This window comes from Anas platyrhynchos, chromosome 1, assembly GCF_047663525.1.
Source record: "Anas platyrhynchos isolate ZD024472 breed Pekin duck chromosome 1, IASCAAS_PekinDuck_T2T, whole genome shotgun sequence".
NCBI classification, from domain to species: domain Eukaryota; kingdom Metazoa; phylum Chordata; class Aves; order Anseriformes; family Anatidae; genus Anas; species Anas platyrhynchos.
In genome coordinates this window covers 38,101,379-38,118,725 of record NC_092587.1, presented here as the reverse complement: position 1 = coordinate 38,118,725, position 17,347 = coordinate 38,101,379, and the positions used below count along the sequence as shown (strand labels likewise).

At 39.2% G+C, this 17,347-nt stretch overlaps 1 protein-coding gene across 7 annotated transcripts in view; it reads left to right on the top strand.

The window, feature by feature from the left end:
- PTPRR (protein tyrosine phosphatase receptor type R) overlaps positions 1 to 17,347 on the top strand; it is a 140,908-nt gene that overhangs the window by 103,001 nt on the left and 20,560 nt on the right. For all 7 annotated transcript variants that reach the window (XM_027455598.3, XM_027455592.3, XM_072034903.1 and 4 more), the window contains 3 exons: positions 4,180 to 4,366; positions 9,774 to 9,858; positions 16,539 to 16,618. In XM_027455598.3, the coding sequence (XP_027311399.1) occupies positions 4,180 to 4,366; positions 9,774 to 9,858; positions 16,539 to 16,618 (352 nt within the window). The remainder of the gene's footprint in view (positions 1 to 4,179; positions 4,367 to 9,773; positions 9,859 to 16,538; positions 16,619 to 17,347) is intronic.

The window sequence follows — 17,347 nt, the reverse complement described above, 5'->3', positions numbered from 1 at the left end:
CGAGGAGCATGGGTGCGAGAGGAAGCACTGCCCGGGCCTGCAATGGCGGGGTCGGAGGGCAATGGCTGCCGGTGGGCCCCAGGCCCCAGGCAAAGCCCAGGACGGGGAATCTGGGCGTCATGTTTTTCAAGAGTGCTGAATAAACATGGAAAGGTGTATTTAAAGAAATTGCCCAGCTTAAATAAACAACTGGGAGAAACATGTTGGGTAGTTGGATTTTCATAATCACCGACTGCGGCTTAATTTTAGGGTCAGGGAAGACCTGGAAATGACCTTGCTAATGATTAATAGGCTTGGGTAACCTGTTGGCCCTCTGAGGTGGACAGGTGGAGCTTCCTTTTGAGAATTTTCAAACAAACACTGCATTTTTTCATCATGTCTCCAATAAAATCTGCTTCTATAAATGCACAATTAAAAATCCTCCAGTGGATTCTCATTAGCGGACGTGTTCTTATTGCCTTATTGAAAATAGGGCCATGAGTATGTAGTAGGCCCCCCTCTGAGGTACTAGACAATACACAGACACAAGTGGTTTCCTGATTGCACTTATTCGCATACCCAGTAATGAGGTGGCTGTCCCAGCTGGTGAAAAGTCGGAAGAGTTAGTCTCTTGCTGACTTTAATGTAATGTTGTCATGAATGTTTACAATTCCTCAGATTCCTCACACAATGCTCATCCCCACCAAGACAGAACCTCGAGGGGATTCCAGGACAGGGAGCTCTACTTACAGAGGAGCAAATCAATCTTCTCTACTTTGGCTATTAACACGGGGAACAGAAGATAAAGTTATTTAGAGGATTGTAGCATAGAATTGTAAATATTCAGAAATAAGGGAAAAATCATGTGTATGGCTTCTTTGCTGTAATTGAAATGGAAGGATACCTGTGTGTTGTCAGGGTGTGCATGTATATACATGTATATATAGGGTGTGTATATATATATGTATGTATATGTATATGTATAAGTGTTTAGAGGGGTCCAAGAAAAATTAGTTATCTGAGTAGCAGATTCATTGGTCCCACTGATGTACTGTGCATTCTTTCCAATAAGGCGGATAAAGGATTGCTCACTACTTCACCTCTTTCTCAGGTGGTAACACCAGAAGAGAATTCCTGCTTTCTTTTTTTCTACAGAAAGTGAAGAATTTAACTATGAAAAATAGTTAAAATCCAAGAGTCCCGAGCAGGATCTGAGACTACAAGCATCTTACAGTACAGCATACGATAACATGATGGGTTCATGCCCTCCCTGATCTTTCAACAGCAGGCAAAATGCCCTGTTTTCAGCCCTTTCTCTCAGCATAGCCCTGAATGGAGTAAAGAGGTCTATATAATTAATGTTAATCTTGGCAATAGTTAACTAATGTAAACATTGTTAAAATCTTTTTATTAGCATAAGCATTCTTCTTAGAAGTGTTTAGGTGCCTATTTTTATGGAGGAATTACCTTTAGAACTATTATTCGTTCTATGTCTTTATAAAAAAACTTCTATCCTTTATTTTCTGTCTTATGTTCAGTTTTTATTCACTGTGTAGATTTTAATGTGTTAAATATATAGTGAAAACTATTTTTTTTCTTTCCAGAGTAAGTTATTTGATTCTCAACACTGGTATTCCTCAATAATCCCCATAAATGGTAAAAGCTGTAAACTCAAAAGTTATAATTAGATCAGGTATATTTTCTGTTGTTGTTAAAAAGGAAATAGCCTTTTTGCCAAGACTGTCAGTTATAACAATATGAAAGCCAAAGAAAATATTAACATTTTCACTGTACTTTGTTACTAAACAATGAGAATACTTTTCCTCTATATTAGGAAATCTCAGTAGGCTCTTCCAGAAGTATGGCTGGGTCTCGGTTGCTACCCTTTCCTCAGCCAAAGGTAGTCAAAACAGTTTTAGAGATGTTCATTGCACACCTTTTCTGTGAATTTCTGGCTGTTTTTCAAAAGATCTGTTTTGTGATATCAGCCCTCAGAGCCACCTGTTTGAGGGACTGCCTTTTTCCGCGGAATAAATTGCTACTCGTGGCCAGAAGAGGTGCTTAAGTGAGAGGGTTTTTATGAGAAAGCAGTCTAACAGGATGTTTTCCTCGCGGAGTGGCATGGAGCTGGAGGGCTGACTTCCCTGCAGACAGGAATGGTCCCTGGGGAGGTGGCTCGGGTACGTGAGCCAGAGCCCTCCATCAGAGGGCAGCCACCAGGCGGGACCTCTATGCTATGGAGGTTGCACAGCAAGCCACAGAGCACTACTGCTCTGTGTAACATGTAACAGCTGCTCGTCATTTCTGCTCAAGATGCTACTTCAGTTCTGCCTTCCTCCTAGCTGAATTAGCAGTGCCATACCCCTCTGTCTTCCCTCTGACAGCAGAAATTGTCCCCGTTTACCCCAGGAGGCATCCAGCTGCCTGCAGCCACCTCAGCTCCATCTTGTCTCTCCCACCTCAGCTCCTGCCACTGACTCATTGTTGCCATCTGTGTGCCTGGACAGCAAATCTGTCGCTGTCACCACCCATCATTTAAGCTGAAATAGGCTCATGGACAGTATGGCACAATCTGAGATTCACAGATTCCATCAGGTGGTCTCTTTTCTTGGTGATTGTTGTTTTGTGTTTTGCTAAGTGGCAGGTGGGTGGCTGAAATCATTTCTATTCATGCTGAATGACACGATAGAAATAGTTTTTTAAAATAAAGTTACATGAAGGATCTGCTGACATGTATGAGAGGGAGGGAAGCTAGTTCAGAACAAAACAAAACTGCCAGAGAAGAAAGCAATAAACCCTAAGAGCATTCATTCTGGTGGCAGGAAAAAAAAAAAAAAAAAAGTTTAAAAATAAAGCAGCAACACCAGCCTGAAGTAAAGAGTCACAATATCAGAAAAGACAAATAGTTTACTCAAATATGTGTGCATTCAAATATCTATGGGCCACTCATGGATAATGAGGGGAGAGTAAAAGACAAGCATTAACACAACTTTCACTGCAGACTCAAGGAAAGCATTCCCCCAGTATTGATAGCAGATGCCTCACAGATACTGTCTGGTGAAGTTTGTGTGATATTTATAGTAATATGTGGTAATATGTATTACTGTTAAGGGGATGAAACTAGTGTTGTCACATCTCTATATGCACAGTGCTGCTTGGTAAATGTTAGAGATGTGTTTACACTGACAGGGCATCTGTAGCCCAATTCAGAGGTAGGTGGCTAACTCACAGTCTTCACAGTAACAAACTCAGATTAGTAAATACAGAAGCTTTGATTAATGCCTATGGATGTGTGTTTAGTCATCACAATTCACAGAGTATGGATTTAGTGCCATCGACAAACCTCAAGTTAAGGGCTGATTAGGTAACATTTGATCAATGGGTTGAAACTGTGAAAAAAGTTTCCTAAAGTGTTGTTTGAAGAAAGCAACAAAAAGGTTAGCGCTCATGCCAAACACACAGAAATGTGCTTTCTTGGTATTTTCACAGCTCAAAGGTGTGATTGAATCAAACATTATTTTCTTGTGCAAATGTGGAAACATTGATGAAGTTGATTGTCCTATGTGAGATGTTTGGCATTTCTGGATAACCGCTCTATGTCTGTGACCGTTCCTTCTCCTGGGATTTATCATGGTTTTATGTTTCTCACTTCTCACTTACCTCACCCAAAATGTTGTCCACTGACTTGGTATACACAATGCTGGCACTCCCTTTCCACTAATTTCTACTGATTTTATCACTTTTTTCCCTTCTATGTTTTATATTTGCGTACATTCTTAAAAATGTAAACACCATGCTGTGAATTTATTTCCAGCTTTTTATATATATGTTAGAAATAAACTCCCTTTTCTTTCTGCAAAACATTTCTTCCTTACCAACATACCACTTGCACATTTAACATCCACAAAGATTAAGTAGCATACAGGGAGCTGTTTCTACTTTTACGAATAATCCAAATAGTTCCTCCCTAGAAGAGCGTTCTTTCAAAACTAGTTGTTAGATTCAAGAGGTGGGGTGATCTGTAAAATCTTTGTTTAGTGGGCACCCAGTGCTTCCAATGAAACCAATCTTTGCATATTCAAATATCCCAGTGACTACACAGAAAATCATGATGCATAACTAACTCAGGATGAGCTGCATGAGTATGGGACTTACAATGAACACTGATGTGATGTAACTTTTAATTATTTTCTAATGCAGACGAGGATCCAATGTCTCTCTGACTTTGGATATGAGTAGTTTGGGAAGTGTTGAACCTTTCGTCTCTGTGCCGACTCCACGAGAAAAGGTGGCAATGGAATACCTGCAGTCAGCTGGCCGCGTCTTGACACGGCAGCAGCTCCGAGACGCAGTCGCATGTTCTCATTTACTTCAAACAGAATTCATGGTGAGTTTAACAAGAAGCTTTAAACGAGGATTTTTACATAATTGGCGCAACAGAAACTATGGAAAAAAAAAAAATTGGGCAGCATTTTATTATCAAGGTGCAAATAATTTCTGAATGGCTGATGAGATTGTTCCAAGGTGGTATTTTATGTTTAGAAATCTGAACTCACTGAGATAAATAGCTCATAAATAACTGTTACCTATAGCCGTAGATAACAAAGATTCCTCCCAGTTTGAAGTTCCATTCTTAGATGGGATAAATGTTGTATTAGAGGTGCAGTACAAACAGCCAGGACTGTAATGCTGTGACAGTTTCAGAGGGATCATAAAGGATGTGATGACAGAAAACACAGTAATAATTGGAGGTTTTGTTTATCCCCATGTAAACATCATCTAGTAATGTTTATAATTTGAAGTCTACAATTTTAGGCGGTATAAATGACATTTCTGGAGCAGACAGGGACACCAAAAAAGAGAAGCAGCTCCTGAGTCAGTTGAACATTTCTTTAACAAACACTCCTTACTGTGGGCCTGGTATACTCAAGACCAAAAAAAAAAAAGGAAAGTCTCCTACAACTCTATTTAATATTAAAAAGGGTAAGAAGGTAAAACCAAGACAGTGGCCAGGAAGAAACAAATCACAGGAGGAAAACTAACTCAGGGAAAACACACTATTAAATATTACTTCAGGAAGACCTGAAAGAGACTGGTATTGCAAAACAGCCAGATAAAAATGTCTATCAGAAAAACGGAGACAGTCTTTACAAGGGAAATGGAATAAAGCGTAAACAGAAGCCAGTTGAATGTGGAAGCTGAATAAGGCAGACCAAAAAAAAAGGTTTTGAACTTACAGAAAACCCTATAGCTTTATTTTTAAATAGATCAAAAGCACAAAACTTAACAGAGTATGAGGATCAGTAGAAGATCAAAGGGTAGAAAAGGTGAGGTGACGGGAGAAAAGTGTTTGTGTTATTTATATCCGTGGTCACCACAGATGAACATACAGAATTTCGTAGCTGTGTGACAGAAGTAGATTAAAACAGATTGCTAAAGGGTCTGTCTAATATTGAAGTGTTAATGGAACAGAACAAATCAATAAATTGTATAAAAAGTAAACACTGGAATAAGCTGGGCCCAGGAGTCCTGAAGGACTTCATATTTATAGCTACTGATGTGTTAACAGGGCAGGTGTACACTAGCACTTGGGTGCCAGTATTTAGGAAATCAGAGGGCAGAGTTAACAAGAGTTTTCCAGAAGGGCTCCAGAAGAGATTCAGAGAACTACAGACCTGTAAGTCTGGTGTATGTATCAGAGAAATTGCAAAGAAACTAATTGTTATGTGAGCAAATGCAGTACATCAGGGAAGAAGCAACACAGTGTTTGTAGCATTGGAGGGATTTGTAACCTATATGGTTGCTTCTCAGACTGAAAGGAGGCTGTCCAGTGGCATCTATTTCAGATCTGGTACTGACCAAGATGCTCAAAAGCCATTTAGAAAAGGGAATAAATAGTAAGGACAAAGTATGATGATGATACTGAATTATGAAGAGTAGTAAAATTAGAAATGGACTTCAAAGAAGTTCCAGATGGATTATATGAGTGTAACAAGGTAGGTGAAATTCAGGATTGAAAAATAAAATGTTATGTGTCTGGGGGAAATAGTTTTATATACTTCATTCGGTTCTGAAACGGAGGGCTAAGAGTCATGGGAAAAGGAATAGAGAATAAAATAGAAAACATCTTTATGATGGTGGAAAAACCTATATGACAGTCAGAAGTGCAAGCTGCTTTGATCACTTCATTTCGAAGCATGTATGGAAGTATGGTGAATATAATCACAGGCTAGAGCAGCTTCTGTATCCAATGATGCTAGATAGACTCAAGCAAGGACTCCTTTGACTAGGAAAGTCCTTTATAGGCTCTAACAGAAGCCTATAAAATCACGAGTAGCAAGAATGTGAACACGAGTGAATATTCATTATATTTCTTGCTAAAAGAATGCAATCAGGTGGCCAGGTTAAAAATAAATAAATAAATAGATAGATAAATAAATAAATAAAATGAAAAGCTCATCCTGTTCCTACAGTTCCTTCAGATGTCCTGCTACTTACTGCTATCAGAGGGTACCAGATCAGACAAACCTAACACACAAAGCTACCCAACCCAATATTAGCATAATGTTTTTAACTTTTACAACTCATTAGCAAACCAAACTAAACAAGCAAAACTTTTTAAGACTGGTTAATAGCTCAGATTTAATAAATAGAGACTCACGGAAACGTGTATCCCAATGGGACATGTAAGAGCAGAAAGACCAATACAACACTGATCTTAACAAAAGCATACAGGCAATTCAATTCTTTCTAAACATGCCTGAGCATGTGATTCCTTGGAGTTTGACTTCCTTTACAATTTGTGCATGTAAGTCAGTAAAACAGATGAGTGCCATCTTAGTCTGAGTAGTTTTTCATTATGAATAATAGCATTCCTATAAAACAGTCCTGTCTTTTTTTCACCTTTACAGAAACCGGGTTTAGAGTGAAAGTCATTTGCTCAGGAAAAATAAATCACTAGGTTGTTTTACCAACAAATGGTCAGACAGCGTACATGGAAAGAATTTTAAGCATCCAACATTCTTTTATCACCATTTGTGCCATCCATTTTCTGTCATTCTGCAGCTTAGACAGGAAAGGTGGAAGAAATAACATTTTCATGTTTAAAGCCCCCATGTTAGAACTCAGTTTGTACAAACAACTTGGCATGTCCACAGCATCTCATTTACCCAAATCTTCTCACACAGCATCCATTCATGGCTTTGGGTCAATGGATACTCACATTTTATTCTTCCTTCAGTGGGGCACAACATAACTCTGGTCGTTCATTTTTTTGCAAGGAATTCTATTGAAAAGATCATGGCTTTTCTGTTCTGGTTTTAAATCTTTCTTTTAAATATGTTTTAAGAAGAAGCTGTTGAACAGTTTCTGTTTAATGTCTTCCTTGCTACAGATAATAGCTTTATTAGGAACTTAAAGCATGCAAAGTTCGCAACACATAACCATTGCCCGCTCCATTCACTCAGCTTTTTTTAACTAGCTAAGAAAATATAGTAACACAGTCTTCTTAAGACTAAAATGAATATTTCCCATGAAAATCTTCCAAGTGTGCTAAAAATTGAGAAATGTTCAAAGTTTTCAATGGAAAACTAAAGCATGATCAGTTTTAGGTTATCTTTGGTTTAAAAAATTATTATTTTTTAATTAACAGTTTAGAGAACTAATAATTATACTTTTTATTTGTAAAAACTAGTCAGCATCAAAAAACTTTTCCACAATATTTATTAAGAAAGAAAAAGAACTATTCTTTTTATTTTTTTTTCCTTGGCTGACAGAAAGTTTGAATAGTTTTACTTGGGGGAACTGAGGGAATGCACCTGATTTGGCAATGAGGAAGATATATAAATTTCCCAGCATATATTTCTTCAGTAGCCTGAGCTACTGCTATTCAAAAAATACTTGGGAATTTGGTGACAAAACAGAAAAATTCATGTTCCTGAAACACTGGAATGTCAGAAAATACAATCGTGCATGGGAAATGCCAGCTAGATAAATCTATAAATTTTTTGTCTCATCAAAATGGAGGGATGGGTATAAAAAACATTTGCCTGAATTTTCATAAATGTTGCCACATTATCTCTGCTCTCAGAGACCCAAATCATATTTCTTTGTTTATAAGCAGCTGTTGCATTTGAAGGTCCAGTGCGAGCCAGAGTATCACCCAAATAGGTGAAGTAGCCCATGAACAAAGGCATATATGCAGGACGTGTAGTTACACGCATGCAACTGTGCACCTCATAAATTATTTATAATTATTTAAATATATATATTATATATGTTTTGTAAAACAATTTGGTTTACTAAAACAATTTGATATATATTGTCTAGACATCTACAGATTTTGTGTGCTAATTTGCAAGTGTTTGTGCTGGGCTTATTTTCCCCTGCTAGCAGGGATGTTTTGCCCATACTATCCTGAATTTTATTCTGGAATCACCTCTTGCATTTCATAGCCAGCCTCACAATAAGTGACCCGTCTATGGCTGTGATCCACAGCCTATTGGCAGATTTCTGTCTGTGCCCTTGGCCCCACAAGTACTTGGGTCTGAAGGACGACAGCCGTGCTTCTGAGTTTTGCCAAAGTCCGGGACAGGCTGTAGACTTAAAAAACAGCTGATTTTGGAGGAAAATGCTTTAGTAAATTTTCCAGCGGCTCAAGTCAAAGGAGGTTTGCATTGAAAAGGGGAAGAGCAAATACCTTTTGTGCCTCCTCATGTGTCTGCAAGAGGCATTTATATAATATGCCACTGTCTCTTTGGATAAATGTCCCAGGCTAGTAAGGGAGTTCTGAAGTCTCTAGAAATGACTTTGCTCTTAAGTAGAAGTATTAATTTACCAAAGATCAAATTCCAGCTTACACGAAGATAATTTAAACAGTGGTGGCCAAAAAAAATCAGTGAAAAATGAAGATTTGAGTCAACTGAAGCATCTTGCATATCCTGTCTGGTAAAATGTCCCCCCAAATCATGGATAAAATAAATAAATAAAAATAAATGTATGTCTCATTTTACCATTTCCAGAAGTTTTTGTTGTTTTTTTAAAAGAGCAGTAGCAATTTTTCAGGACCTCAGAATCAATGTGATTCTTCTCTCCTTAGACCAAATGAAGCATTTTGTTCAACAAAAAATAGGAGGAATTTTGCTTTTCATTCTGACAAACAATTTGAAAAACAGTGATTTTAAACTGATCAAGAGCAGATTGTCACATTAGGTATTTGCACAACTGCAGATTTAAAGGTGACAATGTCTCTCAGAGGCTAAAAAGTCAAAAGGAGAATGAAGAGAAGTGGGTTCATTTTTTAATTATGCTTTAGAGTATTTAGACTGTATTAAAAGATTAATAGTGTCTTTAAAAAACAAATAAAATCTTTAAATGACATTGTTAAGGGCTTTGCACAAAATTAAAAAAAAAAAAAAAGGCAGACATATATTAATATTTAATTGTTTTGATAGTTCCCGGTCCATTTATGTAAAATTTTGCTCTGTTCTGGTATGATACTGCACTTTTCAACTCCATTTTTCTAGTACTATTGTGTTTTCTAACCTATCTCCTAATCCTATAAAAACCTTGCTTTTAATAATTCATCAGAAGTGTTCCTTGGAAGTCACCCCTTCAATATGCAACTCCTGTGTTTATTAAAGGAAGGGTGTTGACAGGCTTGAGGTGGGAACCACTTTTTTTCTTAATAACTTTGATGTCAAAAGACAGTTGTGTAACAGCAGATGTCCTTCTGGTGATAATTTCCTGCATGGCTCCTTCGGAAACACCAATCTTATTTAATTTATTTTTTATAGGAAATACCAATGAATTTTGTGGATCCCAAAGAAATTGACATCCCAAGTCATGGAACTAAAAACCGCTATAAAACAATTTTGCCAAGTAAGTGAGTTATCCCATGGTTCCCTACTACGGAATTTAGTTCTTCTTTTACAATATATTGCTGTGAAAATCTATCTGTCTTTATCTTTGATCACTGTCTACCTACTCATAAGTGTATTTGTAGTCTATGTAGAAAGAAAAGCCCAGTGTTGGAGGACTGGCCAATGCAGGACTCTACATGGATGCCTTAGTCAGTAGGTACACTTTGGCTGCATCCCAACCACTTGCGGAAATGCAGCCGGGGTGCATGCTGGTTTTCTCTGGACATCAGCTCAAGCAAAGGGGTAGAAAGAGCGCTGTGCCTTGCAATATCTTCCCTAGTCTGGGGAATGAGAGGACCAAGGCTGTTGCCTGCATCACAGCCCACTCCATCCTGCAGCGTGCACCCCATCACTGAATTCCCTCTGGTTGGGTCAAGCTACTCGGGATCCTGTCTAACTTTAAGTCGCCCAGACTAAAAGAGCAGTTGCATCCTATCCTTTCTCATAGTGGACTTCCTACTTTATAAGTCCTCTGTTATTTGGGTTTTGTTGGTTTGTTGTTTTGATTTTTTTTTATTCTTCTCCATGCATTGCATGGCTTTGTGGGAATCTGTTTACACTAGAAAGAAAACCACTCTCACACAGTGCTGCCTCATCATTGCCGTGGAGTTATTACTGCTTTGCTATACTGCTTCTGTATTTTCACTGGCCCAAATAATTTATTTCTGACATAGTTACAATTGCTTTATTATAATTAGAGGTGATTGAAAACTTTTCAGTGGAATAGTTTTCCTTCAAAATGCACATTTCTCTGAAATTGAACTATTTTTATAACATTTCTTGGGGGATACTGAGACATTCCATTTCTCTTTCATTAATCATTTTGTTTTGTGTTCAGTTTCAAAATAGGTTGCAGAACTTTAAATATTGCACTAAATATAGATATGAACAGTCGTGCTTTTATAATATTTTGACAGTATTGAAGTGGAAAACTTCTGTGACTCTAACTGTTGGGGGCCACTCCCACAGAAAAATGTAAACACAACTTTTTGCTTGGGTTTGGAATGAAGAATACTTTCTAAATGATAGCATGTCCTATCAACTAGGAAGCTGTTTTCTAATTATCTCTGTAATGTCCTTGTAGAACTATGTTATACACTAATACGAGCGAGTATACGAACTCGCACACTTTTAATTACAGGATTTTTCTCAGTGAGCCTGGATGCTCTGTAATTTGATCGCACCATCCAAAGACCTTGCAGTCAGATTAATGAAAAAGATGGCCTTCAGCTGCTAGATTGGTCTCAGAAACACGATACATGGCTGGGAAAGAAACCCCTTGTGTTGAGCCCTCGCTTCCCTTCAGCCACCAGCAGAATTCCCGCTGCCTCCAGGGCCAGTTCCTCTGTTGCAGCAAATAGCTGCGTGCGGCTGAGTGCAGTGGTGGGATGTTGAAGGGAATTAAACAAATGAAAGCAATTGAATACAAGTTATCAGTTACCAAGTAATCAGAAAATTAAGCGGCCCCGACAGTTTGGCCCAGTGTCAACAGGATGTGCACAGAGGGCGAAATCCTGACCCCTTTGACGAAAGCAGGAGTTTGCCATCGGCTGTGGCGGAGCCAGGATATCACCCAAGCCTCCCTCTGCCTGACAGGCAGCATTTTTTAAGGAGATCCCCCTTCCTACAGCGCCTAGCATCAGGTTTGCCTTCAGCAACACCTTGCAAGTGCAAAGAGCCCTGCTTCGGTGCCGCATGTGTTTCAAATTGGGCCGCAGCAGCTGGGCCGCGGTTGATGCTGATGAGTTTTGAGAATCAGAATGCCTTTGTGTTTTCACTTCCAGCTAGCTGGGGCGTGCAGCTGACTCTGAGGCACATTTTCAGTCAAAACTTACTGCCGGTGTGCACCATAGCTACTCTCTGACAGGCGCTTTGTAACCCTCCTTGACAGAAATCAAAAGGTCTGTTGTGTGTTAGCACCAAGCTTTTTCAAAGGAGATATTTTGAGGAGCGAGGCACACGCTCATAATAAATACTCGCACACCCACGCCCAGTCCAAAAAGGTTTGGAAACGATTTGCATGATTAAATAGAGCAGCCTTCCTGCTTTCCTGCTCAGATGATATCAACCTACTGCTTAGCGCGCCCGTGTCAGCTTTTCCATTCCCAGCACTGGGCGCGTCTCTTGAATCGGGGCACCTGTGGTGACAAGTGACGTTGAGATTGATGGATTATCTCTAAAAATGCCCCCATCTACCCACTCCACCCTCTACGCTGGGGAGGATGTTCTCATTTTCTAAGAGATAACTCGAACACAGATAATTCTGTCACAGGGTGCATGGGGGCAGGTTAATGTTAGTAGATACTACCCAGACAGACGCAGGCTGGTGGAATAAAATGACTGCCTCGTGAAAATCACTTCTGTATGGAAAACTGTGATGTTCAGGAAATGTTACAATTCTGTGAAAGATGTTTCAGTTGCAGTATAGTATAGCCAATGCTCAAATACAAATGTGAGGGTGCCTCTGTAAGTTTTCTAAGTGTTGTTTGTTTCATAGCAATATGCTAATGCTCCAAACGAAGGGACAAGGCAAGTGGTTAGACTGCTCCTTGAGAACATTCTTTCTCCATCCCTCCTCCTGACCAAGATGCCACCTACCGGTCCTGTTAAACCCCTCTCCATATTTTCATTCAGCTGCATTCCCCCACCATCCGCTTACAGCACTTCGGGCTCCCTCTGAACATGCTCCCAGTCCTACAGTCTCACCATGGTTACACCCCTGGGGCAGAACACCAGCCGTGGTACCCCCTCTTCATCCTCTCATTGCACACCTTCCCCTTCGCCTGCTGCCTCCTGCAGCCCCTACCACAGCAGGTCCTCAGCTTCAAAGACCTGTATCTTTCCCCCTTCCTATTTCACTTCTCCCCTCAAACCAGGTAAAATTGCTGTGGTGCTTCAGAGCGTGCGTGGGCTCTTGCTCACAAAGCACTTGAAGGTGCAAAGCACTTGGTGGGTCAGACCCACAAATCTACAAGCTGTTGTTGTTTGTACTAAAACTGGCTCTGGCACTCTGTTTAAAGACAAGGTGAAACTTAAATCTGAATTGTATGAACAAAGCATGTTCATACACAAGCTTATAGACAGATGATGGGAAACCGTTCTCTTGCTGAGGATTTTTGAGCTCCCTTGCACTATAGTCCTGACTATGAACTCTATCATGTTTGCTCCAGTCCTGCTCCCTAACGAAGGCAAAGGATCAACTGCAGATTTTTAGAGACAAATTAAAAAAAAAAAAAAAAAAAAAAAAAGAATCATATTTTCACAGCAGAATGGGAAAAAAATGTTTGATCTTGGGGGAATTCATCATGGATTCATCAAAAAACTTGTGTATTTCCATGTGATTTGACAAAATGTGTCCTAGTTGTAGTCACCAGTATCATAACTGTTATCATATACTAATTATAATAGCCACTATTGTAATTGATTATTTAATTAATGTTAGGCTGCATAGTTAAAAATACAAATAGATATTAGGCAAACCTTTTTTCTAGAAGATACGAGGGATTCCCTTTGCATCAATGAAGCTTTATTTTCTAGTGCTGATGTTTTAAGTGTAGTAACACTCACCATCATAAATCTGTTAGGTTTTCCATTGGGAAATCCTGGTCTATAATGAAAGTACTGGGAAGTGACTCAGATGAGATTTAAAAATGGCATGTAGTTTACAGGTATTTCGTACATGAGGTGCTTTGAGGCTGTTGTATTATTTGCACGTCTAATACCCATTCCCTGCCCTATAGTGCTATTTTGTACCTGGCATAGATTAGGGATACAGTCTGGTATGATTCTTCCATGTTCAGTGTTAGAATATTTGTCTAAGAATATGAGAACCCATGCTTGATTTATAGGCTGCAAGCAAAAACAGGCAAAATAGGAGTGGGTGAATTTCAAAATGCTTCAATATCTGAAAGCTGTATGACTCATTGGCTGCAAGTGTGGCAGCAGCCTGCCTCACAAAATGTTTGTTTTCCTTTCCTGGCCAGGAAAGAGAAATACCGTAAGGATAGCCCTTCTTACACCGTTTGAGTCCTACTGTCCTAAAGAATTTAGTACATAGCAGCGGTCTAAATGAAAAGGGAAAATAACTAACAACCCACAGCAGAATAGTTTGAGAAACGGGATGAAGCTCTGAGCCTTCACGACAAAGTGGTGTTCATACAGTGGATAAAACTCCAGTATCGATGGCACTGGGAAGGCTGTCTGGCAACACCATCCCTACACGGGCTCCTCTCATGGCTCCTCTGAAGCTACAGACACTTTAACTCCCTCTTATTCCTCCAGCCTGGTAAATTCATACCAGTATTAATTTGTTAAAGATGGAGCTAGAGGAAGCCTCTTCCACTTTAATGGGCGAGCTATTCCAGACTTCCTAGATACATGGAAAAAACAGCAGTAATTTTGCCTCAGTCAAAATTGTAGGAGGCATTTTTTATTAGCAATTACAAGTGCTTAACAGCTCTGCTGCACTTCAAGATGTTTTACAAACATTGATGAATTCAGCCTTGCAGCCACCATCTGTGTCTTCCCACTGTAGCTTCAGACTCTCAGACTTTGCCATCCTTGAGGAGAAGATGATTACCTCCGAGGTATTTGTCATACAGAACTCAGCTAATTACTTCCATTTGTGTGCAGTGACTGCTTAGTGGCTCTAGATCTTGAGCAGTGCTCAGGTGTTCCTCATTTCTGAGCAATGTGTGCAGCAATTATCTATTTCAGAAACGATTAGGACTGTTAATTTATAAAAGATCTCTATTCCAAAGCAGTGATTGTTTAGTTGATTGGAATTGGAAGAAAGTCTCCTAAATTCTGAAGCTGAGTTAGCCGCTCCTTAGTAACAGAGGAATTTATCCCAAGGTACGGTAAATAAGCTGGATGTTGAGTCTGCTTGGAAGAGGTTTTTTAAGGTAGGGGTCAAGCTACATCAGAATTGGAGGCATTGTGTGAGCTGGAGGAAGCGAGTGTTTTTTCAAGGCCACGTAGCCTGAGGCATTTGTGGAAATGGCTAATAATCACGCTGTGCTGAAAAGGAATGAGAGGTTTCCTGTCCTCATATTGTTAAGGGGGAAAAAAATGCTCTAAGTGAAAAAGTTGGGAGAGCTAGTACAAAGAGACTTGTAACACAAGCTAAGCAGGCTTCGTGTAGTGCTGTTAACACAGAGGACAAGACTTCCATGCACAGACTTTGAATTAAAAGACATTCATTCATTTGTCCATTTTAAGAAACATACTTCATAACACGGGTATGAGTCCTGTACTGGCTCCACTCCCTTCCCACGAAGCTCCTGTCACCTCTAGGGGGAAAAGGACATAAAGTATGTATGGGATCGCCCTGTCTCTTCCTTTGATTTGCAAAGGTTTTATCTTTTCATAGGAACAGGATGAAAAGTCACAAAAGAAATTCAGAAGCAACTCAGAAAGTGCCAGTTTTTGCTGCAGCAAAACGTACAATAATATCTTTTGGTGTAAACTGCAGGGCCACCTAATAAATAGTGTTTTCTTACTACTCTACAGTTCAGCGTCCATGTAAAAATCTTTGAACACTTTGCCTTGATTGCACTCACAGAGCAGCTATTCAGAGACCATTTCCAAACTAATAGGGGTCTGGACACTGTCAAAAAGCTGATGATTCTACTTAATTAATGAAGCAAACTCATGGAAGAAATTATTATTTTTTTCCAGTACAGAAATTTTGCTATATCATTTTGTTAAAACTAGAATATTCTTTCAGAAAAGGTGCAAAGAAAAGCAAAGTGTGCCCCTACAGAGCCACTACGTAGGCATCTCATTTCCCTCCTCCTTTTCTCTCTCTGTTACGGTATGTAATTGAGAATTTACTGGCTTTAATTCCAAAAGGCTAGTACATGGGCAATCACATCATTACAAACAAACAAACGAACAAACAAAAACATCATTTGCAGGGGGAATTTTTTCACCCCCAGTTCTACAGTCAGCAGAACCGTGCCCCATTCCATTCTAGGTCATCCAAGACAGTGAAGGGAAGAAGAGCATGAAGGAAAATGTTTCCATATTCTGGCATTTTTTCTACAGCCTGTTACACACCAGTGTTCACAAATTGCGTCAGATGAGAACAGGGGGCTGAAAGAAAAGATAAGGATCACTTAGTCCAGACTTGTACAGTGAACATTGCATTGATATAGAAACACATAGCTGATTTCACCCCAGGCGGGGAGGACTTTTCTTAAATTAAATCCAACTGTAGTCATTGAAACAGCACAGCTTCATGCAGAGGTATCTAAGCTGAATCCAAAGGACTTGGTATATTTATCTAGCATCCTGCAAAGATATGACAAGCTGCAGAGACAGTCTAGACAGGTCAGCTGGATACTCAACACAGGCCGATTAGAACTTACTTGAACATTGCCCAGACATGATAGTATTGCTGTAATGTCCACAGCTTACTGAGATACTTCTACACAGCCCAGAGCTGTGCAGTGTAGGTATTCCTTAGTTTCACGTGATGAGTCTTTGCAGGAAAAAAAAAAAAATCATGCATAATGCTATGGTGCTTGGCAACCCCAAATAACCATAGATTATTTTCTTCAACAAGTCTTTGATTCTCTATAGAAATCTTCTAATTATGGGTTTTCTTTTCAATTTCCGTCTTCCTTGTGCTCTTAGATCCTCTAAGCAGAGTGTATTTGAAACCAAAAAATCCATCTGACTCCTTGAGTACCTACATAAATGCTAACTACATTAGGGTAAGTAAATGTACACTCTTCCTGTGCTTTTGAGAATATTTGATTTTCCAACTGAATAGCTGTTTTTGCCAAGGTACCACTCATTTTATCCCTACCCATCTGCATTGATAAATCCTATAATCTTTTTGTCTACGTTGCTGTTATGGAAGTAGTTTCATGATCTGTTTGTGCCATAGACCACATAGCCATCAATGTGCTAAAGTGGCTGCAGTAAGAAAAAGGTTATCAAATACATATAAAACATTGAGAAACACGTTCATCACTGTTTCTGTTTAATTCAGTATTTACTGGATTATATTGTCTCGCTGCCTTATAGGAAGGAAAAAAAGGCTACTTTTCAACGGAGACAGAAATACTGGTATTTTGGTAAAAAAAAAAGATCAGAGTCAGTAGTAACATAAGCACTACAGTTGCTCATGCCAGTCATGTTACGTACCAACATCTTCAATACTGATGTGGTTTTTTTTTTCATACATAACTATGTGAACTGATAGTCCTGAAATCACCAGTTAAGTAATTAAATGGATATTGTAACAGCTTTTGCAAAGGAGCATAAACAGATGTATTAAATATACACATGGGCACCAGCATGCACATTTATTCACCTGTTTACTCCCTATATTATGTGGTTACGTGGTGCAAGCACTTTACCAGTATGACCCCTGTTGGATAGTATTATTTCTAAGTGTCAGCTACGTAGTAATCCTCAATGACACACATAGAGTCTTC